The sequence below is a fragment of the Silurus meridionalis genome, chromosome 24 (assembly GCF_014805685.1).
Source record: "Silurus meridionalis isolate SWU-2019-XX chromosome 24, ASM1480568v1, whole genome shotgun sequence".
Lineage (NCBI taxonomy): Eukaryota > Metazoa > Chordata > Actinopteri > Siluriformes > Siluridae > Silurus > Silurus meridionalis.
The window spans coordinates 9,048,907-9,075,991 of record NC_060907.1 but is presented as its reverse complement, the minus strand read 5'-3'; the positions used below and the strand labels follow the sequence as shown (position 1 = coordinate 9,075,991).

General features: G+C 37.2%; 1 protein-coding gene across 1 annotated transcript in view; it reads left to right on the top strand.

Moving 5' to 3' along the window:
• The window catches only part of c24h3orf70 (chromosome 24 C3orf70 homolog), a 26,278-nt gene extending 15,467 nt beyond the window's left edge, over positions 1–10,811 (top strand). The window contains exon 3 of the mRNA XM_046837899.1: positions 8,301–10,811. Coding sequence (XP_046693855.1) covers positions 8,301–8,929 — 629 coding nt within the window. The 3' untranslated portion in view covers positions 8,930–10,811. The remainder of the gene's footprint in view (positions 1–8,300) is intronic.
• The last annotated feature ends 16,274 nt before the right edge of the window (positions 10,812–27,085 follow it).

The following is a 27,085-nucleotide window of genomic DNA, read 5'->3' as shown; positions in this document are numbered from 1 at the left end:
GAGGATAGTCATCAAGACGGTCCATTTGCCAGATGGCATATGAGGCCCAATGACAATTTGACAGGAATTATACTTAGTCTTATCCCAGCTGATTGCTGCTTCAATTTCTTTTCTGGCTTGTGTTCATGTTTACCCCCTTACTGATTAATTACTGCTGTAGTGTAGCACTCCAAATAATAGTCAACTTCAGATATCAGACTTATCCTGGTTGATCAATATGTGAATGGTAAGTAGAAATGTCTAAAAAAAATCAGGTAGTGTGGTTCAAATTCTCTTAAATGAATTTCTAAGAAAAGGGTACACCATCCTAAAATAGGGTTATTTTGGCAACTCTAGTGTAAGATCATGTTGAAAGTGTAGATGAACTGTCCCTTTAAGAAGCATGTATCTGAGGTGAGGGGAAATGGGTGAGTGGAGTGAGCTTGGCTTCGTCTTTCTAATCTTGACGAATGATCCACACCAGGCCTTTCTACAGCCTCTCATAATTCCTCATGCACACCTGCCCTAAGACATCAGCAGCATGGCATGTAATTATAAACCAGTAGAAGAGAGAGGGAGGGAGGGAGAGAGCAGCAAGCCTGAGAAAGAAGAAGAGAGAGAAAATGGAGGGGAAAGGTATGAAGGAAAAAAAAAGGGAATTCACGAGACAGCTGAAGAAGGAAGAAGATGGAAAGTGAGAGCACCAAAGATGGAAAGATAGGAAATGGAGTTGAGCGCAGCCCCCCATGGCCTCCTGCTCATCTCAAACTCCATTTGTCTAATTCGTCACTCCTCTCCTCCTGTTATCACAGCCACACACACACTTACAGAAAGAAAATTTCACTTGCTTTTTTTCCCCATCCCCAAGATCTTTCCTCAGTTATTTGATTCAAATCGCAAAATATGCTGAATACCAGCAAACTCATCTTAATCACAGCTGCACTTTCTCACCTAATGATTTCCATCTAGACATATTCAACATTCCCAACACTAGAAACTGCGACAATCAGATTCAGAACTTTGCTCTGATAATAGGAACGGGATTTTCTAGTTTGCTTATTTAAGTGTCGTCTTCTGCTCAATCATAATCCACAACCTACAGTTATAATCCTTTTGAAATCATTTTGTCTTGCTTCTCTAAAGCCCTGGTTGGGGTCAATAATGAACAGAGCTGTTAAATCCAGCTTAGTCTCTTTGTCAGAGATCCAGCCTAACCCACGCATTCGCTGGCTGTGAACTACTCTGCTATTAGTTTAGTGCTTAAATGTATTCACTTTCATTGCAGTAATCTATATGAAAATGCATTTGTAATAAATTGGGGTACTGATAAAGGTAGCATGTCTAATGTCCCAATAGTTTTAGTACCACATTTTTCAATTTGTTGGAAGAGCAGGTAGTCTCTGAGTTAGGATGTTTACAAAATTTCAATCTAACTATGACGACAGCGATACGTCGAAATTAAAAATATTTTAAGTTTTGTGCGGCAGGCAAAAGTAGGAGCGTATGTGCTATACGATACTTTGGGACGCTGACAGGATGTATACATCTCCTCCCTTGTGAGATGCCTTACTCTCACCAACGCTCAACAGAGTTCAGTTCTCTCTGCTTTAGAGCGCATATTACTTTCTTTTTTTGGTGTTTTAGAGCTCAATTTTAGCTATTTTTATCCATTTCCTTTTTATCCCCACCATCCACTCGCGAACCGGTGCTCATCGTCCGTGCACCTGCTGCCACAAACATATTTACTGTAAAGTTAATACATTATGGTTCTGTAAATTGCTCTGTTTTGCTAAATTATGCTAAGTATTACACTACCCCATACTGATCACCATTCCTTATGACTCCTGGTTCGGCTAATCCATGTCTCCGCTTAGCGATATTTTCAAATTACGATGATGTCATTGTAATGCTTTTCTGTCATAAGTCACCTACAAGTATTTTTAGGGAGTAAAGAAATGTAAGCATTTAGCCAACTACCCAAGTTATCCAGCTGACTGAAACCTACTGGATATAATCTATAGTTATCTTACTGGCAATCATCTATAGCTTGATTACCCTTTTGCTGCTGTTGAAGTTCGTACTCTTTTTTCAGTGGATAATGTCACTGACATGCTGTAGATTTGCACAGAAGATGAAACCCTATATGAACAAAAGGTTGTGGACTCCTGATCATAAAATTCCTATGTGCATTTTGAACATCTCAGTCCACATTTAGTCCCCATTTGCTGATACACTAACCTCCACTCTTCTGGGAAGATTTAGGTGCAATCATAGCTCCAGTTCATCCCAGCGTTGAGGTCAGTGCTTTATAGCAGGCCACTCAAGATCTTCCAGTCCAAACCATGTAAACCATATCTTCATGAAGATGGCTTTGTGCACAGGGGCATTTTCAATGCTTCCACATTCAAAGACATCCTATACAATTGTGTGCCTTAAACTTTGTGGTAACAGTTTGGGGACGAAGCACATTTGGTTACAAAAGTTGTACCAATACATTTTGAATGCTTTTAACACACTGACTAGTGTTTGTCTTTACTCTTCTACACCTGTATCCTGTAATCATTTCAAATTTCATTATCTGGAAATGTTTCCTTTTGAATTTGGTTCCTTTTAAAGTTATTCCTCATGTTATTTCAGGAAGGTTTTCCTGCCCACTGTTAGTTCTGTCTTTCTTATTTAAGATCCAGATGTCTGCTGTTAAGCTGCTTTAAAACAATGTCCATTGTTAGAAGCAGTATATAAATAAAAAAAAACGCCTACCCAACAGCATCTAGATCATCATAGTAGATTTTACAACATCCATATGAGCTGAACCATATAATCTTTAATGCTTTTTGCATCCTAACAAATAAACACTCCTGACTCTTGCATCCAAATAGTAAAACCTTGCATTATTATCAATATAAATGCCAATTAAAGCATGCAGCCAAGATAATTTAACATCGAGCTGAAATACTGTGCCATGTCTCTTGTAAAATTTGAGGTGTCTAAGCTAAAGGTGTTGATTTGGTAGATCCCCTTTTTTTGACTTTGCAATCCAATTCATCTGGTGACTGGGCCATTCCATAATAGAGAACATTACAGCCAGCTGTTTGCTTTCCAAGAAATGCTTACAGAGCTTTGAATGATGCTCCAGGTCTCTGTCTTGCTAGATGGTAAAATTGTTACAGTAGCTGCAGTCTAGATGAAAATGTATGGTTTTAATGTATGGAATTGTAGCCATGTTGGATCAGTACTGCTTTCACCATTTAATCTACATATATATGTTGAGTGAGCATGTTCTCCAAATATAAACAGACATTTGGAAAGTAGAACATAATATAACAAGGAGGCAGTTTGAAAATAAATTCTGTTAAATTACCTAGTTTATTGCATATAAACAAAAGGAGAATGCATGTGTCTCTCATGTTTGTTCATGTGCTCTTTTTTGTATTCATTAAAACTTAGATTTCATGGAGTGGACCAACACTGAATAAAATTGCATTTGCTATTTCCACCCAATTTCTGACCACAGAGTTGATGAGCTGGCTGTTCTGCCATGCACTCAAATAGAAACTCAATCACCCTGTATCCTGTAGTCATAAATTAGGTTCAGGCTTGGTTCAGTCTGGCTATGAATTTGAGGAAAAAGGCCACAGGAAATGGGTTGGCCTTATTTCCTTTTTTTCCCCTCATTTCCAGACACACCCAGAGAGCATGGTCACTTAATTGGTGGGTACACTTTAGAAACAAAATAACAGAAGACTATCATTTCATTTCAGTACATTTATCTTTTTTGGTGGTGCTATTATGGTGCACTTAAAAAAATAATCTGGATTTGACTCTTCCAATACATTTGAGAGTACACTTATTTTAGTATTACCAAAAGATCTTAGGGCAGCTGATCAGTCTCCTGCTGATGGCCCTCTAGACACTTCCTTAGAAATTTGGTCTAATTACTACTAATATACCTGAAGGAGGTCATGTCAGAGCCTTTCATCATCATCTACTGCGTTTAAAAAAAGAGGCAGAATTTTTTCAAATGGAAAGATAAATCAGCTGCACAGGACGTAGAGCGTTTGAGCGGCTGAGTGCATTATGAACGTTCTTGTTAACATCCCAGCAGGGGGTTCAATCAGAGGCAGCAGTCAGCACTCAGCAGTCTGTAAATCCAATTGCACTCATTTCAATGTGCTGAAAGGAGCTTTTATCTGATGCAGTAACAACTTAGCCATGATCAGTGCTAATGCAGGGGCCCAACTCCAGTAATACTCTACACAGTTTGGAGACGAGCCTAGCTCATGATTCAACTCACCAGTTCATACACAAATTCCAATGGCGCGTTATTCCTGTATCTTTACTGTCACTGCCAATTGACACTCTTTTAAGTTGCCATTCACATGTTTTAGTCAGCGTAGATTTTGGTTTGTTATTTTATCAGGTAAAGAAAAGAAGCTTTGGTATAATTTGGTATATACTGGTATTTTGGTATAAATAAATCAGCTGGCTATTAGTGAACAGACTCAAATTTAAATATTTTGCCTTTGACTTTGTAATACACTGAAAGGACAAATTTCTCTTAGAAGCGTGTGCATGGTAATTTACGTTTGCATGTGGTGGCTGATCATGAGCAAGTGTACACTTGGAGATATATTACATATTCTTATAAAATTTCTGTCATGCATCCATACCAAATTTCAGACACTTGAGTAGCATGAGATTATTATTTTTTTTTTTTTGTACATTATAAACATTCACTTTAATTACCGTTCCTTATTCTATTCTGAAACACAATTTTGCTGTAGTTGAATCAGTGCTGTGTTGTGTGTTTACCAGCCTATGCATTTTCTTGAAAATTATAGAATATCAATATAAACTTAATTAATCAAGTTCATAAAAAAATAAAGTGTAGAATTAGCATACAGAAGCAAAAATGCTATAGGCCTAACAAAGCATTTAGATTCGGCTTTAAAATCTATTTTTGTAACAGCTGTTAGAAACTGCTTGTTGAATAATGAATTTTTTATAGAGACTATAAAAATGGCATTAAAACCCTGTTGCTCTCTTGTCAAATGCTGCGCTAGTGTTTTTCTGGCATTCTGTTAAATAAGATCAGGTGTATTATCGTAAAAGTATCTTCAGATTGCTAACCGTTGCCATTATTTATTATATACTGCCAAATTTCATTTCCCAAATGGGACGAATCTTTCTAACTTATTCATATGCTAATATCTATTAGCATGCTTCACTGTATGGGAGTTATCACATCAGGGGGGGATCCTCAGGAGGCCTGGACTAAAAAGTTTCCATTTTCAAAAGATGGGAAAGGAGTCTACAGAGACCGCATTTGCACAAGGCTCAGAAATGTTGTCCCCGCATTAAGCCAATCTGATGCAGAACAGACTCGCATCCTGCACAGGAATTTCACTAGCTCGGGCTTCCGTTGTGAATATTCTTTCGTTGATTTTTTTCCCCTCTATATAAAATAATTAATAGAGATTCTCATTGGATGTTCCACAGCTGGCGTTGATCAAACAGACAGGTCTGGCTGTTCATGTCCTTATTCTCTGTGGACCAGGGACAGAAATAGGCTGCGGAGATTACACATGAGGAAGAAACGCTTTTAGGATCAGCAGCATCATTGATTATTGAAGAGAAAAAAACAAACCTGAGAGGAAGCTAGAGACAGAAAGAAGCTCGTGGATATTATTGTTTTTTAGATAATTCTGTTCCTAGCTAGAAAGCCAAAAAGGCAGCTCATATGTTTTGCTCCTGAATTCGAAAACAATGTCATATCGCAGAGCCCTAACCATGTAGAAATCTATTATTATTTAGATAACGCTCCTAGACACAAAAACATGGTGGTGTGTGTGCATGTGTGTGTGTGTGTGTGTGTGTGTGTGTGTGTGTGTGTGTGTTGCATTACTGCTGATAGCTGAATGGCCTTAAGTGCTCCAAAGTTTCCCTGCTGTGTTAAGGGTTAGGGTTAAAATAAATTTTATGTTAATAGCAAAGCTTATTATGGTATTATGGCAGCTTTTAAGGCAGATCAAGATTTCCTCCTGTTTAAGTGCAGATTTTACCTCAGTAATGTAACTAGCAATGCAAGCTAGCAAAGACTAGCTCAGTCTGCACAATGCTAAAATGATATTTATACACAGTTCATTGATCCATTGATAGCGCTTTTCACAATGGACATTACCTCAAAGCAGCTTTACAGAATGTAAGAATTATAGAACAAAAAAAATGAAATACAAGTGAATTATGTGTATTTATCCCCATGAGCAGCCTGGGGCTTCTGTGGCAGGAAAACTCCCTTAGATGGTATGAGGAAGAAACCTTAGGATGAACTAGACTCAAAAGGGGAATCCACCCTCCTTTGGGTGATATCAAAAGTGTAATTATAAATCTTAAACATTAAAAACACCAGAGAGTGAGAGTTATCATGAGCACCGGAGTGTGTGATTATGAGTAATGTCCTTTCTACAGTCTTATACAGTCAGTTGAAGTAAGCTACTGCTAACTAGAAGCTACTGAGCAACTCATAAAATAGGTCAATATCTGAGATATTGCACAGCCTTCAAATGTTCAATGATGGAGAAACAGCATATGTAGAATAGTGTTTTTGAGTAGCGATTAAGAGGATGTTTTTTTCTAAAAGTTCAATGTCCAAACTCTCTATGAAGTGGGATTCTTGGGCAACACCTGGAGTAGCTGTGTTCTTAACAGATGACATTTTGACAAACCAGATTCATATATTGTGAAACTGTAGATTGCGGAATGAAAACTGATTTGTATGCAGTCATAATATTTGTATTCAAATCAAATGACTGTGAGATTTTTAATTCAGACTGGATATGTCATTTGATTATATAATTAGTAAGTGCTCTATAATCAAATGAGCAACGCTTCATGGTCATCAAGCTCAAAATGATCATCGGAGAAAGAATGAAAAGGAATTGTCTGTCTATAGTAAATATGATCAATGATACTGCCTGGGTTTGTTTTGGGGGTTTTCTCTTTTTTTTTTTGGAGCACTAACAAAGTATAGAAATGATTGTTATGGCTGGCTCCATCTAACCCGCCTTCTCGATTGCTCTAAAGCGAGCAGCTTGTTTGTTCCCTGTAGGAAACGCTGTGTGGCCACATTCATATTCTGGCATGTACAGAGATCTGAAAACAGCTGAGAATTGCTTTTGGTCTGTTTGTTGTGCTAGATTTGTGATGTGTGCAGCAAACCTGACAAAAGTAACCATTGTATTGTTTCTCCACATAGTGTCTTGTTATTGGTACGAGAAGTAAAGGAGAACAGAAAATCCAGAATACTTTTCACGTTCTATACAGCAGACATATCATACATATTCAATAAAGTCGATATGCTTTTAACTTTTAATTCTCTTTTTGTCTGAAAGATGATGAAAGACACTGACATGAGTTATGTTCATAGCAGGCATGTGAATTATTAGGATATGTTTTATTGGAACTTATTATAAACATCTCTAGAGGTCTGTTACCACAGCTACTCCAGAACCGTCTGGTTCTTAAATTCAGAACATGTCTCAACTTGTTCAATGGCGCAAGCATTGGGAAATCAGAATGTTTACTTTTGTACTCATGCACTATGGATGAACAAGAACAAATACATAGAGAATGCATAGAGCTTGAATAATGAACCTAAGTCGGTTCTTTTTAAATAATTTTTTTGGAATGTACACATTTTCAGACGGAGATGGATAAGAATGCACAAATTAAATACCAGATCGGTACATTTAATATCGGTTTGAATAATATATTTTATATCTTTATTAATTTAATTATAGTTTACTTCTCAATTTCGAATTGAATTGTTCTCATGTTTTGTGAGTGCTACTTATTGCTGTCTTAATTATTATTATTATTAGTAGTAGTAGTAGTATTTATTATCTAAATACTATATACTACTAATACTAGTTCTTCATATCACACAATATCTACAACTTTGAAGGTATTTAAAGGTATTTGAAGGCACTTATTTTTACTTTACTTTGTATACAGTACATGAGTTAAGAGGTGCCAAAGTTGGGTCGTGTTGGAAAACAATGCCATTATTACAACGAAAAAGCACAGACAGTTATGCTCTCTTGCACTCAGGAAACTGAACTCTTGACATTATGATGAATGCTTAAACCGTTGTGCAATTGGAAGTCTTCTAATTGCTTTTTGACTGCTTCAGGCATTTTTGCTTTAGCGCCGTGCTCACATATTCTGATTCGCATATATTCTATTAAAGTGCATGTTGTATGTTTATATTTTACATTTCATCCCATTCTAATATTCTGCTCCCACTGTTTCTCTCTCTGTAGGTAAATATGTCTACCAGCCTATGACCAGTGTGTGCCAGCTTCCCACCACAGCAGTCCCTGCCTCTCCCTCAAATCACACCGACACCATGAACCTGACGATCTCCTTGACCGAGCGTCTCCTCAGGAATGCACCCAAATTTAGAGCTCCACCCTGCCCAGAGTCCCCTAGATTCTGCATCATCTCTGATCTTTTTGTCGATGACTACATTGTAAAACGCATCAACGGCAAGATGTGCTACGTTCAGAGGCCTCCGACAACGGCGCCTGTTCCTCCAGAGAGAGCGCCAGCCTCACCACCCCAGCCATCCAGTCAGCACGCTCAAAATAAGCCCTCCCAAGTAGCCCAAACTCCAACCACACAAGGTCAAAATGGCCCCAAAATGGACCACTGCTCCTCACCATCCAGCTCAGAAGACTCTGGAATCAACGCCTTGGGTCTTCACTACGTGGAGTCGTGCGAGGACGACTCCTGTGAGGAAGATGAGGAGGAGGACGAGGAGGATGACGATGAATTGAGCACAGATGGCAACTCCAGTCCCGGGAGTCTCTGGGAGCAGGACGAATGCACTCTACTCTCGCCGTCCAAGTCGACTGTGGAAATAATCGAGAATATTGAGACGACTGTCTAACACAAGACAAGACCAATTTTGCTTTAACACGTGCATTACCAGAAGATGCAAGTTGGTTGAACAAAACAAGAGCGCAATCTAAAAGACAACTGGACAAATGGTGATAATTACATGGAAATCTTCTCACCAGTTCTCCTCTCACCCACTTTTCATATCCTTTATACTAATGTCTCCTCTTTGCATGGTGGCCCTGCTATGGATTGTACACAGTAGATTTCACAAGAACATTCATGCATGTATGTAGTACCACAAATGGGCAAATGAAGCTGTTACGCAGGGTTTCTGCACAGGCGAGGCGAGGAAAAAAACGACACAAACACAAGCACACATTTCCTCAGTAAGCGTAAAGGAGTTAGTGCTTACTTTACAGGAATAACCTTGCATGGATATGCTTTCTCTCCAAGGACCTGAATATTAAATACATCACAAATGAACAGAGGAGAATAAGATTGGCAATAAAAGGAGGCAATAGAGTGAGAATATGAAATGTCATCTTCTGTAGAAGAGAAGGGGGGAAAAAAAGTGGCAGAAAAAAAGAGAGAGAAGGGCAGAACAGGGTGAGAGACTCTTCAGTCGCTTTTAAGCAGGCACCATTGGAAGTGTGACTAAATCATGCATGAGTTCAGAAGACAGTAAGGACACGAGGTGAAGAAAAACCACATATTCGCAAAGTCTCTACAGAGTATCAACTTATATCTTCCTTTCAATTTATCCTTCCTCAGCAGTGAAGAGCCCTGAAGCTTTCAGGAGATTTAGCAGAATGAATTCCAATGTCTTGACAATCATTTAATGATATAGGTCTAGGGGCAGTTTCAGTGAAATGATTATTAGCAGAACTTCATAGGGGGCATGTCCGTCTTAAAACACAGCACGGATTCTTTGAACCATTTGTAGCAGTATAAAAGCTACCATGCTGCTGTGATCACTGAAACCGAATCGAGCTCAAGCTCAGAGAGCAGCAGTTATTTCTTTTGAGGATGTTTACTGTCAATACTTCTCCCCCCCCCAACTAAATACACAAAGCCTATTTAATAGCCAATAATGTATGACCTAAGCACATGATGAACTTACTCCACAGTTTTTGGATGGAAGTGGTTACCTATTTTATACTACCGTGGGCAGCCGTGGTCATCTCTACATCCTAAGAGACAGATGTTCGGGTACTTTGAAGCTGGTATCCTACACGTTAAAGCACAGCCTGCATGGACGTGAGAGCTACGAGCCAACAGTCTAATACCAAGCATTAAAAACCACTTCAGCCCAACTCACCACCACTGATTATTGACGAAAGTGCATGAATTCACAACAGTCCGATATAACCATGATGATTTTAGCTAGTCTGAGACATAAATGAGATTACTATTCCCAGGACAAAGTGATTTTAACACCCCTTTTCACAACATTATACAACTGTACAGTACTTTCCTTTCGGGTTCAGAAATCCCTGATATGGGATTATAATTGCATTTAAAATCACATACAAATCAGTTTAGTGCAGTAAGAAAGAGACTGTTAAAGATCCCTGTCGCTGTCCTTCCCTGGAGTGGACACTAAACTATTGCTGACAATCCACTCCTTCCCGTCTCTGATCAGTCTGTAATGATAGCGTCTCTATTTATAAGCACAGAACTTTGTCACTGCCTGAGCAGAAGAGTACATTTTGAAGCTACTTTTTAAAGTAGAAAACCTAACTGACCCATCATCCATCCCTGAGGAACCCCACACTCAATTATTTGTATGATTACCTCTCCTGCTGGTGGATAAATAAATGGGTGTCCCTGTATTTCTGCGGTTTTGTATCAGGGAATACTGTAGCTATAAACATGTACTGTAGATACACAAATGTTGATCTCGCCTTTAAATAAACCCCTTTCTTATACCAGTTCCTGTTGTTTAAGCCATACTTATTTCTTATAAACAAATTCAGAAAAGGTTTTGCTGGTGTTGATCATTTCGTATTCAAATAATTCCATTTACATTTGTTCTACGCAGCAATGGGAGAACAAAAATCTCATTTCTATCAATAGCCTAATAGTAAATCTAGAACCGCATTATATCACAAGGTAGAAAGACAGCATCATTTATTCGGCAAATGTCCTTATGTCCTTTGACAATAGAAGTGAACATGCACTTCTAATCAGCAGTTATACCGAAACCACTGAGATGCTGCGGTCCCCTTCATGATTTCTAAGTGTCTCGAATACCAAATGCAAAAAGTGGAAATGGGTTGAAGCCTTGCATTCATACAGTATCAAAAAAGTACTGAACATACAGTTCTGTCATCTGTCCATTTGTATGATTTAACAGTGTGTGCTCAGGCTAATATTTGTCCTTTAGTTGCATTTTGGGAAGTAAAAAGCCTGATAAAGTAAATATTCTGCCTTGTTCATATTCTTTACACCTGCCACTGTATTTATCATTAATTATAGGAATATTTGTATATTCAACACTAGGTGGCTTTTTACTTTGTGTAATCGCCTGACATATTAATAGACAACCTACAGCCTGGGATATAAAAAAATCAGCCCCAACACTATTAGGAAAAAATCTCACATGGATGCAAAAAAAAATTAAACCTTACATTGAATCTTAATAAAAGCCACATAGCTAATGGTTTGTATGAAAAAATAATTAAGCATAGTCAGCATACAACCAGAAGGAACCTTAGATTTCCAGATACATCCTTCTGCTGCCATGGAGTTTATACCATTAGAACATCCCAGCATTTATAGCCTGTGTCAAATACAGTGGTGGAATTCACCAGTTTTGAGCTGTATTGTGAATTCACTACTAAATAGATGGGAACAGAATATAATGTGCAATCTAAAGAGCTATACATAAGCAATGCAATATTTAATTATCTAACTGTACTGCATCGATCATTGTACTAAATTGTGGTGGAGATATGTGACAGATACCCTTATAATATGACAGACAAGGCTCTATTTGAAACATAGCGTCCTTAGAGTGTGGGAAGAAACTATAGCCATCATACTGTAAAGTATTTTTATACCAACTTCAAGCAAAAGCCCCTTTTTATACACCTGGTAGCTTTGCTGTACAATCCAGGATGTAAAATAAATAATAAAAAGGAATATAATAGAATGCACACGATAATATGTATAATATACTATCCAAACCAAGGAAGATACAAGATAGCTGAGTGTAGGGACAGGGACCGACCTTTTCTCTATTAGGGGTGTAACGGTGCACGTATTTGTACCGAATTTCGGCACACGGATTTTGGTTCGGTACAAACATGTACCGAATGCAAAGCTTTTTACGTACGGAACATAGTCAAAATCTGAGTTTCCTCAGGAATGTATTAAGTGGCGGTTGCAGTCCGCCACTTACGTTCCCTTAGGAAACTCAGATTCCGTTTGTTTAATCTTCGCCTCGCACTTTGAGCTTTTATTTATTTTGTATTATCTTGAAACTTCAAAACAAACAAAACAATGCCAGGGGTATAATCTAGAGTTAGTGCATTGTGGCTCTGGCTACTGGAAATAAGATTTGTTTTGCACATGCATGAAAACACTAAAGAATCAATAGCGCTAGTGTTAGCCGCTAACCAGGAAATGGCTTGTGGCTAGCGCTGTGGATTCAAAATTCAAGATTCTTTATTTGTCTCTAACATAGTTATATGCAGGATACAATTAGCAGTGAAATAAAGTTGAAAAAATTCAACATCTTGAATCTTGTATTCATACCGCTAGCGCTATTGTTTATTCAGCGTTTTATGTCCATCTTTAAGAATTTCTCATAAAAGGAGAAAATCCTGTCAATTCCACATATCGAGGGAGTGAATAAATGAAGGATAGAAAGAATGAAGACATTTGTTAAAGTGTGCTAAAATAAGTAGAACAGTTAAGTAGATCATATCTTTAGAAAATTTACACACACACTTACATACACATCTGTATTACCCAAATGGGGTCTAACAAATGTAAAGTATTTAATAATTTTTTTTTCCATCATTTTTTTTTTTTTATTAAATCATTTTGCAAATTGAATTGATTACTCAATTTAATCAATATAATACAAAAGTTTTTGGCATTAATTAGATTGAACTGTACTGAAATTGAACCGAACCGTGACTTGAAACCCGAGGTACGTACCAAAGAGTGAATTTTGAGCACCGTTACACACTTCGCAGACAAGCTTATCACAAATGGAACTCAAGAATAATGTCAATATACAGATGTTCACTTATAATATTGTGTGTCGAGTATCACTGTATATTATATAACTGTTAATCTCCTTGTGTTAGACGATTTACTTTCTGCCTGCTGTATTCACAGCTCTAAGCCATACAGCAATAAGGATCCATACTAAGACAGATGTTAGGGCTCACACTCCTGTGTTTTCTTTTGTCTCTATATACTCATGAGGATGGGGAGTATTCCAGGTTGTCAAGGAGACAGATGCCTCGGGAGGTGGAGATGGGAACGTTATAATCATGAACGCAGCTCGTAGCTATCGACAGAGGAATCACACTCGTGCTTCTGTTCTCATGGTTCCTCAACTGCTTTACATAGATCATCTCCATGGGTATATAACGATGCCAGAAGCATTTATTTTCTCCACCTCATTAGCGTGTTAACAAATCAAAGATGAAATATTTCTGCCATTTGCCATTGGACAGGATTGCGTTCATGAAAATGAATAATGAGAATAAAATTGAGGATAATTACCCAATCTACACAAGCGAAAATACCTGGTGGTTTTGCATTTTCTGCTTTTAAGACTGTCAGGGTTTTATAATAAGTTCAAATCTAAGGACTAGCAAAGAACCACCTTCTTTGACCCCAGTCTCAGCTGTTTGATTAAAGATTAAAGCGTCAATAAAATAAAAGCAGTAAAAACAGCAAAACTTCCGCAGTCCAACCTTCAGCAGCTGTGACGGGTTGTGTATTAAGTACACCACTGAATGTAGTATAAATGTGTTTCAGTTTAAGGGCATACGACTGTATAAGAGTATTTGCAAACTGGATTAGCACTGGAGGAGTAGTGCCAGCCAACTCACAAATAAACTGCTGAGCAGAACAGGACCTTTTTTCATTCAGACCTTGCAGTGAAAAAAAATGCAAACATGCCAGCTACTGAAAACGATTATGCAATACATGGAGGATCTGAGCAGCAGGTTTTATATAAACTATGTGGCATTTTACAAAGATTAAAATATCATCAGGTGATTCACAGCCACAGTGGTATTTAGCCAAACATTTTTCATCATCTAAGTGCCAAGAAACGACAACTGAATCAGACGGTAGAGCTGAGGACCGGTCATGACATTTATAAGGTCGTGTAAAAGCTGTAATTGAATAAGGGATTAGTTATAGTCCATGTGACTAAAATTGCAAGTAATTTCTAATTAAAAACACATGCAAAATGCCTTATAGTAATTCCATGTGGGTGACCTGCTAAGCTGCTTATACATATTAACATACATATACATTACATATTTATCTCCAGTAACACAAAAAAACAGCACATTGTATGATAATATTATTGAAAGTTTGCTTTTTTCCTTCTTTCTTTTTTTATGTAAATATATTTTTAAATACATTTTAGTAAATATATATTTTGGCTATTTTCTTGTAAATATTTTGCCATTTTGTATGAAAGTATATTTTTATCGTATGGGATGGTCACTGCTGTATGACTTCCCTGGGTTGAATCTTACCCCTAAATTTGCTTTTGAATATTTAAAAAAGTTATTAAAAAAAACAATAAAAGGTCCTAAAAATTGGTTGCTCGCATGAGATCCTGGGGCTCGATGGAAAGAGCTTTAACTCTGGGTTGAGAGGTTTCCGGTGGAAGGTTTGGGAAGGCCGAATGGAGTGTTGTGGAAGGTGTCAGAGACTGTTATTTGGAAGGCTGGATGGTGTGAAGATACTGGCCTTTACCACTCTTTTTTAGGTATTATCTTTTGTTTAATACCAGCAAAGCAATGCCAGAACATCTGGACCAGGAATCAAACCATAATTATAACCATTACAGAGATACTGGCCTTGAGAAACAGAGAGAACCGGACAGAGAAACAGTTTTTTAGAGCTTTCATTCCATTTTCTGTTTTATTTTATTTAACACGAGCAAAGAAAGAAATTAATAAAGAAGAAATCCATCCATCCTTCCTTCCTTCCTTCCTTCCTTCCTTCCTTCCTTCCTTCCTTCCTATATAAATATATATATATTTTTTATAAATTATTTATTTATTTTTTACTGGACACCCAGTAACAGAAGTTAATAGATAATAATTTAGCATTGCACAAATGTCATAAAAAAGCATTACCATACATTAGGGAAAGGCGGATCAATCTACATTATCGACCCTTTTGGAGGCTCGATTCTCACATTAGATTATTAATCCTACCTGAGAGTTTTGATATTAATATTACATAAATAGGAACTATTTCTTCTTCCACTGTGCCTTCATACAGACAAGTCAGAATTCTGTCACTCAGTCAGTCATATATCTTGGAATTGCTGCGTCATCTGTATTTTTTAAGAGATTTTTTTCAAGGTGAGTTGATCAGGCAAAGAAGAAACAAACACTGGCTCAAGGGCAAGAAACGTCAACATTCCTTTGTTTCTTCACAAAAACCTATAAAGAATAAGGAATGTAGAAATATGATGGTGTTAAAAAATGGTTTGTGAGACAGATTATATTTTGTCCAGTCTACAGCAGCCTTTTTTTATAAATATACTGGTATATATAAACACACCCATGACATGTTTATATGGTTAATTTGTGAGATTTATTTCCTTCCTAATGTGCTTTAGAATATTAGTTGTCTTGAGCAGAAGAATGGGTGAGTGCAGAATCATTAGCTCTATTAGTGGTTCTACTACTACTGTACAAATTCATGTTATGGCAAGTAACACAGTTAAATATAAAGAAAAGCTACTTAGTTATTACTCTGAAGGTCAGTCAATCTGAAAAATCCCAAAACCATCAAACGGAATAATGAAACAGGCTCTCATGAGGACCATCCCAGAATAGGAACACCAAGAGCTACCTCTGCTGCAGAGTATAAGTTTATAACAATTACAAGTCTCCGACACTGCAGATGAACATAAACGCTGCTCAGAGTTGCAGTCATATATCAGAGGAGATCATGTGAGTCGGGTCTTCATGGCAAAGAAACACAAGGAATGAACATTATATCAGTGGAAAACTCTAAAGAGTCCAAATTTTAGAGTTTTGGTTCTAAGCGCCATGTCTGTGTTAGATAGGGTGAATGGGTGGTTTTTAAACTCGTGATTCCCACTGTGAAGCATGGAGGAGAAGGAGGAGGTGTGATGGTGTGATGATACTTTGCTTGTGACTCATTGTTCAAAATTAAAGGCACACTTAACCAGTATTGCTACCACAATATTTTGCAGCAACATGCCTTCCCATCTGGTTTGCACTCCATTTTAACATCATTTGTTTTCCTACAGGACAATGATCGCAAACACACCTCTAGGTTATGTACGAGCTAGTTATCTGAGAAGAAGAGTGATAGCGTGCTGCATCAGGTGACCTGGCTGCCACAATCTATGTTTGTCCAGTTATTTATTTAGTAACCTTTATTTAACCAGGATAAAACTCAGATAAATCAAATGATGAAATGAACTGGCCAAGAAGGCAGCAGAACACAACAAAGTTGGAAAAAAATAAATAAATACAGAGAGAGAGAGAATGAGAGACAAACTCACCAAATGGGAAAAATGAGTTGAAATTGAAAATCTATCTAAAGAATTAGGCAGGAATTAAACTAGAAAATGTTTTATATATCAAAGTTTTATATAAGTGCCATAAATCTGATCAGTGAATGAATCATGTTCGCTGTAACTGTTACTGTACGCTGTTTCATGTTGTAGGAGCATTACATTTATAACCTTTATCCCCAAGCTCAATCCTAACATGAAGAACAGCAGGTTGAATAATGTCCTTCAAGCCCAGACTGGGGACATTAATGATGGATGACAAATAAATTGTTTAAACAAACATTTTTTATTCTGTGAATCTGAGTAGAATGAAAGTGAGATATTATTTAGCTCAGGTTTTGTTTTGATTTCATTATGGCATTTTTTCATTAACAAAGCGAGCAGGAAACTGGCACTGATTTACAAATCACACACACACACACACACACACACACACACACACACACACACACACACACACACATCCAGAAAGGGATTTTCGTTATTTTTTTTATGTTCAATACTAGACCAGACTTGTGCGAAAAAAATGTTTGTGTGTGTGTGTGTGTGTGTGTGTGTGTGTGTGTGTGTGTGTGTGTGTGTGTACATGCCAGGTTGAGTTTCCTCCTCTCTTTGTTGTTGTCTATTCCAGCAAAGTGTGGCAAATTTTTCCATTGGCCAGGAGCAGCACATCCCAGGCCCCGATGGATTAATTAGAAAACACTTTCTCCCTCCCTCTTTCTCTCCCTTTCTCTCTCCCTCCCAACAGATGATTAAAAACAGACACCAGAACATATGTTAAACACTGTGAGCTGCAAAAAAGCCTAAATAATGTTTTTGTCCACGGTGATGAGAGGAAGCTCTTTGTGTTTAAATGTAGTAAAAGAGTGACTGATTTGTATTCGTATATTTGGGCTACATTGGATTACAGAATACTGGGTCAACTGTACTACATTAAGAAATGCTAATGTGCTACTGTTTATGAGCACAAATTTCATTACTATCCATAAATAGTTTAACAGCTAACACAGGACAGAACGCTACATATTTCAGTGAGTGATTGCAGTGCAGTGAAAATGAAAGCGGACTGTACTTACAGTTTAAAGAAACACATTTCCTGATGTGGAACACAACATCCTTCAAAGTTCAAACCGTACTGCATACAAGGAAACCAGGCGATGTGCTTGAAAAATGAAAAATAAAAATGGAAATAAAAAATAATCTAAAGACAGTAATGTTAGTGTTTTTTGCTGGTTGGTCTCATGTTTTGGCATAAATGATGTGATCTCTTTAAAGGAATGATTATTTCGATGGCACCTTTTACATTTGGATAGATTTAGTTATATAGGGCTACATATTGAACAAGATCAAGAATATTGAATTTGGTAATAAAACCCTAAATTACTTCCTCTTTATTTCCTTATTTGTTCATTTCAAAGACTTTATTTCAAAAGCACATTCATGTACAGAGGTACGTGTTGCATATTGTATATTATCTAATGAATCTTATTAAAATCAGAGAATGGAAAGGATCACATAAATTGTACCTCTTATTATAAAACCATGCTAGGACACACAGGAACATAATTATTGAGGGAGAAAAGGAATTGAAAGCAGCATTTATGATTTCTGTGTTTTTTAACACAGATTTTTTTGACAAAGATTTTTTTTATATACAGATGGACCAGAGGTTATGATTTTTGTTTGATTTTGTTATAATAGCGATATGACAAAATTTTAAAGATTGTACTGTTTACCTAAATAATGTATGGTAATGTGTTTAATTATTAACAAATGAAAATATACTAACCCATACTGATCACTATTCTTTAAGACTTCTGTTCTAGGCCATTTATGATAGTTACAAATGTTTTTGAGGTCCATCAGAATGCATCTCAAGTCAAGTCAAATCAAGTTTATTTCTATAGCGCTTTTCACAACAGACATTGTCTCAAAGCAGTTTTACAGAATTTAACAGTGAAGGTGAACGATGTGTATTTATCCCTGATGAGCAGCCGTGGTGACTGTGGCAAGGAAAAACTCCCTCAGATGGACTACCTGTATATACTTCATGTACTTTCTCTACGAAGATAGGAATCATTGTCCTCGGAAATAATGCACTATCCTTCGTCAATGAAAGCCAAAAGGCACACACACACACACACACACACACACACACACACACACACACACACACACACACACACACACACACATGCTTACATGACTGAACAAGTGTCACTTCTCTATTTCTTTGGATGTGACAAGCAGACCATGGAGTGTTAACATTGCTATAAATACAAAGACAAACTGAGAGGTTCTTGGAAGCGTACTCTCGCATCTCAGACACGTGATGTTATTAACGGCAGCAGTCTGAGGAATGAAAGATTTTAAGAGCAATTATGGCAAACTGCAGGCTTTCTCTGCTTTTATTGTGCCTTTGGTCTCTCTACCAGTTCACAAAAAGATAGTGAGAACTGCAGTAGCTGCATTTACTAGTCTGTAGACTGGTGATAGATAAAGTCTCTTCCAAAAATCACAAATTGTGCAATCACATGCTCCTATTCATTCCATGCCATAGACTCGTTATGCATAAACTCTGGAGAGATTTCGACGTCAAATTCAAGTGCGTTGCACAGATTTCAGAATTAGCATGACATTATGATCAGCGTCCTACAAAATCCTCTGCTGAGAAATTATGCAGATTATCGCTGTCAGCTTCATAACATCTGAACACTCTTTAATTGCTTCCACTTAACTGCTTTTTCTCCTCCCTTGCTGAATCAGACTGACTGCCTCCAGCACAATCTCAGTCTAAAACACACAAAGATGTTGATAAACCAAACTTGACTCAACAAAGTTGATGTGCTGCATCAATTCTATCTACCAGCCTGAGGCCATTTTTTTTCCAGGCTAGTGTGATTCAAAAAACAGGGAAATCACTCAATCTGGCAACGCCATGCCCCTCTGCGAACTTTGCTGACAGTCTGTGCATTTCATTTCTGTAGGCGTAAATGACTTACTGATGAATCATCTTTATCACCAGCAGGCTCATATTTGGCAACCTACTGTACAGAGCATTGAAACTGGGAACATTTCCAAGCACAAGCAGTGGTCTGGGGGTCCTTATCTAGGAAGACCTAGATTCAGAGACTATATCAATATGGCTTTATGATCATTTTTCACCAAAACATAATGTAATGTAATCAATGCTTTTGACATTATTTAATATGAATTAATGAATGAATTAATGACATTAAGTAAGAAATAAAGCACAACAGGAATTTTTGTTATAGGAAAGTTACAGCAGAGCTCCTCAATGCTGGTACAATTCTGTTTATATTTATTAAGACATCCATCCTGAAGACTTGCATTAACACCAGAGAGTCTTTCCATTTTCCAAGAAAACATCAAAATATGTATGACTATAGAGCCTGTCAAATATTTGGAAAAACATGATTAGATTAGATTAGATTAGATTAGACTAGACTTTTTAGTTTAAACCTGATAAAAGGACAAAACACACAAGAATTGGACAGCGAATGACTAAAAGGAAGTTCTGTGGATAGATGGGTCCAAATGTGAAATTGTTGGCTCTAACAGTGGAACTTATGTAAGATGAAGAACAGGAGAGAAGATGTTAGCAGGCTGCCTCACCCCCACAGTCACATGGAGGTGGAAGCTTATAGTTTGTGTTACAGTCACCACCATTGTCAGAGCTGGTTTTTTTATTGGAAAGTGAAAAGATTGGAATTTTCATTCCTGTATTGACAGTAAGGTGGGAAAAAGTGGATCATCATTAAGGCTAGAATCACTCGACCTCTCCCTGCTCTAAAAATAGCTGCCGTAATGAAAGTTGAAGTTGTTTTGTACTTCTCACATACATTTTTTACAGCGCAGTGAAATTCTTTCTTCGCATATACCAGCGATGTTATGAAGCTAGGGTCAGCCATGTTACAGAATCCCTGGAGCACAGAGGGTTAAGGGCCATGACCTTTCTATCAGTAATCTCTGAGCTACCACCTTTCCTTTCACCAAGCCCATGTCTCACTGTGTGACCCGTCTGTTTCTCAAGGCTTTCCCTCTTGATTAGCGATGATTAGTGTGTGAAACTTTGCATTGCCCACAGAGTCGCTAACCTCATACAAATCCAGCTGTAGCGTTAAAGCTGGCCAGCTGTGCAGCTGCATATGACAGAAGCAAACTCTGCTCATTCCAATCAATGGGAAAATTAAGCAGGATTGCACAAGGCTGATGATCCAGCTCGATCTCTGTGGGATTATTCATTTCCAGGCCATGGTGATGCATGCAGTGTGGCTTTTAATGAGTCAAATGTCCTTTACTTAAGCTGCAGGTGTTTCCTTTGTAAAAAATAATAATAATAATTAAATAAATAAATAAATAAATAAATATATAAATAAATAAATAAATAAAGGAGATGCTGTTTCAGAGTGTGAGATGGATTTTCAAAGGGACGTCAACAGGCAAATAAATGTGCGAATAATGATGGAGGAATCATTTATTTGTTAATATGGGGGATCACTGTTAATGCAAAATGCAATTTTAATTTGTAATAAAATCTGTATAAAGCCAATTCATTCGATGTGAACGAAGTTCCACACAATTAATGGCAGTAATAATATATTATTCTTTTAATAGTTTCTTCCAAAATGCTAATATTTTGTCACTATACAATTTGGGCTATACTTCATGTACACTACATTCAGTTTAGTGGCAATATTGTGGATTAGGGAAAGGGGTAGGGAAGGAGAAGCTCAGAAGTTCATATGTTGGACTTCTGATCAGAAGGTCTTGAGTTTAAATCCCACCATCTCTAAACTGCAACTACTGGGCCCCTTGAGCAAGGCCCCTAACCCGCAACTGCTCAGTTGTACAAATGAGATAATTGCCTTAAGATAAGGGTGCCTGACAAATGTCATAAATGTATCTGTGTGACAGGGAAATGACCAGCAGATGTTAGTGACTGTCCATACAGTTCTCCTACTACAATACAGTAGCTGGTCATATGATCTGAGAAAGTGGTTTATGTGACTTATAAGAAGTGTGTAAAAGCTATCCAAGGATCTATCAAAGATTTTAACATGCTTCCCATTGATCAATCACTGATCACCATTGTTCCCAACAATCATTGATCAGACCTGTTCTTGATAGAAAAGATAAGTGTTTTATAAACAGGCAAATAACAATGTAATAGCAAAAAATAATAGATAAAAGTATATTTTATTCTTTATTTAGAAAATCTGACATCCATTAAACCACAGCACTTACAGTGCATCAGCCCTCCTCATTGGGTTATTAACTGGCTTGGGTTTTACAGGGCAGATCAAAATAACAACAGCAATGCAATTAAAACATTCATCCTCTTAATCCTGAACATGTCTGAGTCTGGGAGAACGCCACGCGTGGGCGAAAAAAATCGAAGGTTGGTGAATGTGCACTATGCCAGTAATGAACACAGGTCTCACTGTGTGCCGCATGCTTTATAAGTGTAATAGCCTATTGGCTGTGAATCACAAGACTATAACCTACCGTTTACGCCAACCTACTACTTTTGATCGGATCAAAAGAGGAAATTCAGTTAACTTAGACTCGTGATTTTCTGTTCCTTCTCTGTGGAGTGCTTGACCCCTGCATGTGCAATGGCCACTGTGCTAACGGAGTGATAAAAGACAATAATGAGTCGGGTGGAAAAAAACAGGGAAGGCAAAAAAAAAAAAAAAAAAGAGAGATAGCCTTCAAACAGTTTTGCTTTCAGGAGCATTTCTGTTAAAAAAAATAAAAAATAAAAGATCCTGCACAGACCAAGATTTACACTTCTACAGCATACTATACATACTGGACTAGTTCTTAATATACATAATTACCTATTGTATTCTGGTGTGTAGGCGAAATTTAATTTTACCATTTATATTTACACTCAAGGGCCACTTTAACAGGAGCCCTGCTCATTCATGCAATTATCCAGTCAGGCAATTGTGTGTCAGCAGTGCAATGCATAAATCACGCAGATACAGGTCAAGAGCTTCAGTTAATATTCACATCAAATATGGGAATGGGGAGAAAATGTGGTGTCAGTGCTCTGCATGCAAATACAGAAAGCACAGACTTATTAAAACCTGAAAGGTTTCTAAAATCCAAAAGTGTTTTTCTGCTGTTGTAACCAATCCACCTCAAGGATTCATGTTTGCATTTTGAGGTGCTTTTTAGCTCAACGCAGTGGATATTTGAGGTACAAAAGCCTCCTGTCAGCTAAACCTTTTTTGCTCTGAATAAGAAGGTACAAGGTGGAAAAATGGCTCTTTACTTGTTACTTGTACATTACAGCACAGAGGTATTCTTTCATGGGGTCAGAATGCAGGGTCAGCCATAATACAGCTCTCCTGGAACAAAGAAGGTTTTGCTCAAGGACCCCAAAAGTGGCAGCTTGGCGATACTGGGGGTTGAACACCCAACCTTCCGGTTACTAACATTTAGTCTTAACCACTAAACTGCCACTACGCCACTGAACTGCTGCTCAGTGAATGTTTTTGGCACCATGCTGCAACGACTGATTTGAGGTGTTTCAAGTGGCACACTACTGGAAGACAACGAGAAACCAGGAAGACTTTCAACGAGCTCAACCCCCGAAAATGTCAAAACCATTTGGCAATTTGTGCATGATGATCTCACTTCCGTACCCACCCTATTCACCAGATTTGGCTCCTCCAGACTTCGCTCCTTTCTCGAAGATAAAGATCCAGTTCAAAGCTGCTTTTGACACCACTGCGAAGATCCAGCGCGAATTACAGAAGGTGCTTGACACGCTTCAAAAAGAAGACTTCCAGGCCACTTTCTGGAAGTGTCAGGAACACTGGCAGCGCTGTATTGCTGTGTAAGGGAACTAGTTTTAAGGTCATAGTGTATAAACATAGATTAATAAAGCACTTTATTTTAAACAGATTTAATCTCGAAACTATTTGGTACCACCTCATACATGAAAATTCAGGGAGATCATCAGTTTAAGAAATAAGGACCCCTATTGGTCTAGTGGTTAGGATGCGGCGCTCTCATCGCTGAGGTCCGGGTTCGATCCCCGGTCAGAGAACCAACCCCAGCCACTTTCAGTGCCGGTCCCAAGCCCGGATAAATTGGGGAGGGTTGCGTTAGGAAGGGCATCTAGCATAAAAACATGTGCCAAATCAAACATGCGGAGGATCCACTGTGGCGACCCCTAATGGGAGAAGCCGAAAGAAAGTTTTTTATCAGTTTAAGAAATACTCAACCTGTCTGGTACCATTAATACTCAGGTTACTGAGATCAAATGAATTGTCAATTCTGGTGAATTAAGCGAAGACCTGTCTCTGTAGGATTTTATGTAAATCGATGTAAAACGCATGGTAAAATAGATAAGTGCAATGATAATACCTCAAATACTCTCAGTACTAACAGTCTTGTTGTTTTTTTCTGTTATGGTTTTGTTTTATGAAATGTGCTGCATTTGGTACATTTCTGTATTATTTTCTTAAAAATAATACAGAATAATAATAAATAATAAAAACTAATATACTAAATGACCATTTGCACATACTGTATGCATTAAATATAAACTGATGTTGTTGTAGTTATTCCCCATTAAAACCATATTTGGGACCACCCACATTGTAATTTACTTTAAAATCTCATATGATAGGAATAAACCGCTTATATGACATGATTGAATAGGGACGCGTATCTGGAAATCAAAAACAGACAAAAGGAAGTGCAGTCCATTCAGAAACTTGGTGATACAGTAGTGTTAACTGTAACATCTTTGGATCAGTCAGAGAAGAAACTGTATTATCTTGAGAGCTTGATTATTATCACTCCAAACTGTCCTTATTAAGGGTCATTTGGTGTCAAGAACGGCACATGACAGATTTCTACCAGATGTTTTTCAAGATCAAGATAAGATAAGAGCCAAAGATAAATGGAATAATGGAAGCGAAAGAATTTGTATGGGAACAAGCATGAGCTGTCCTTGAGCGATGAGCTTCTCTTTTTGTAGTGGTGATTTGCTCTTTCAAAATGATCCCTTAAGCCTCAGAGTATCTAGCAAAATTGCCCTCTGAAACTCTTCAACCGCCTACACATGAAATGCAGCACAATCCCTCAGAGCTGCCTGAGACATCGGTCTCCAATGAGAAAAGTTATGCTTGCCTCTGGAACTCAGTGCTGAAACTTCTACTGTATAGGTTTAAAAGCAATGCTGATGTCTCAGTCAGACTTAACTGGACTTGGACATCTGATCAAAAAAATTTAATAAAAAGAAAAAAAAAGAATCACCACATAATTTCCAAAAGTCAAATCAATAATTGGACTTATGAAGTAAAGGTTATGAGAAAGTAACAGGGTCTTTACATTTAGAAAGATGTTGTTTTAGGATCAACCTGGAGGATATTTCCCTCCATTTTTCTGCCCCCATTTTGCTCAAGTGCCATTTACCAACAATCAGCCAGCTTTCAGCTTTCATACAAATATCATACAGCTATCACACATATATCATACAGCTAACATATAGCTATCATACAGCTAGTATACAGCTATCATACAAATATCCTACAGCTAACGTACAGCTATCATACAGCTATCACACAAATATCATACAGCTATCACACAAATATCATACAGCTATCACACAAATATCATATAGCTATCACACAAATATCATATAGCTATCACACAAATATTATACAGCTATCACACAAATATCATACAGCTATCACAGCTATTATACAGCTATCATACAGCTATTATACAAATATCATACAGCTAACGTACAGCTAATATACAGCTATTATACAAATATCATACAGCTAACATACAGCTATTATAAAGCTATCATACAGCTATTATACAAATATCATATAGCTAACGTACAGCTATTATACAGCTATTATACAAATATCATACAGCTAACGTACAGCTAATATACAGCTATCATACAGCTATTATACAGCTATTATACAAATATCATACAGCTAACGTACAGCTAATATACAGCTATCATACAGCTATTATACAAATATCATACAGCTAACATACAGCTAATATACAGCTATCATACAGCTATTATACAAATATCATACAGCTAACGTACAGCTATCATACAGCTATTATACTAATATCATACAGCTAATGTACAGCTATCATACAGCTATTATACAGCTATTATACAAATATCATGCAGCTAACGTACAGCTATTATACAGCTATCATACAGCTATTATACAAATATCATACAGCTAACGTACAGCTCTCATACAGCTATTATACAAATATCATACAGCTAACATACAGCTATTATAAAGCTATCATACAGCTATTATACAAATATCATATAGCTAACGTACAGCTATTATACAGCTATTATACAAATATCATACAGCTAACGTACAGCTAATATACAGCTATCATACAGCTATTATACAGCTATTATACAAATATCATACAGCTAACGTACAGCTAATATACAGCTATCATACAGCTATTATACAAATATCATACAGCTAACATACAGCTAATATACAGCTATCATACAGCTATTATACAAATATCATACAGCTAACGTACAGCTATCATACAGCTATTATACTAATATCATACAGCTAATGTACAGCTATCATACAGCTATTATACAGCTATTATACAAATATCATGCAGCTAACGTACAGCTATTATACAGCTATCATACAGCTATTATACAAATATCATACAGCTAACGTACAGCTCTCATACAGCTATTATACAAATATCATACAGATAACGTACAGCTATTATACAGCTATTATACAGCTATTATACAAATATCATACAGATAACGTACAGCTATTATACAGCTATTATACAAAAATCTTACAGCTATCATACAGCTATTATACAAATATCATACTGCTATCATACAAATATCATACAGCTATCATACAAATATCATACAGCTAACGTACAGCTATCATACAAATATCATACAGCTATCATACAAATATCATACAAATATCATACAGCTAACGTACAGCTATCATACAAATATCATACAAATATCATACAGCTAACGTACAGCTATCATACAGCTATCATACAAATATCATACAGCTAACGTACAGCTATCACACAAATATCATACAGCTATCACACAGCTATCACACAAATATCACACATCTGAAGCCAGCCAGCTTAATTTTTTATTTTATTTTTTGTGTCAGTGAAGCCACATGGATTGGAAGCTGATGTTCTTCACCCTGCAGAAACATTCCTCCTGCAGACATTTGTAGCACAACAAATGATCCTGATGGCTGCCTCACACTTTGCTCACCTCAGCACTTCAGAGACCTTAAGTTCTGAGGCTCTGGAAGGTTCTATATGTGTCCCAGATCTTTCGCTCCAGCTAGTCCCAGATGAAACAGTGCAACCACAGTCTCCGTTTTG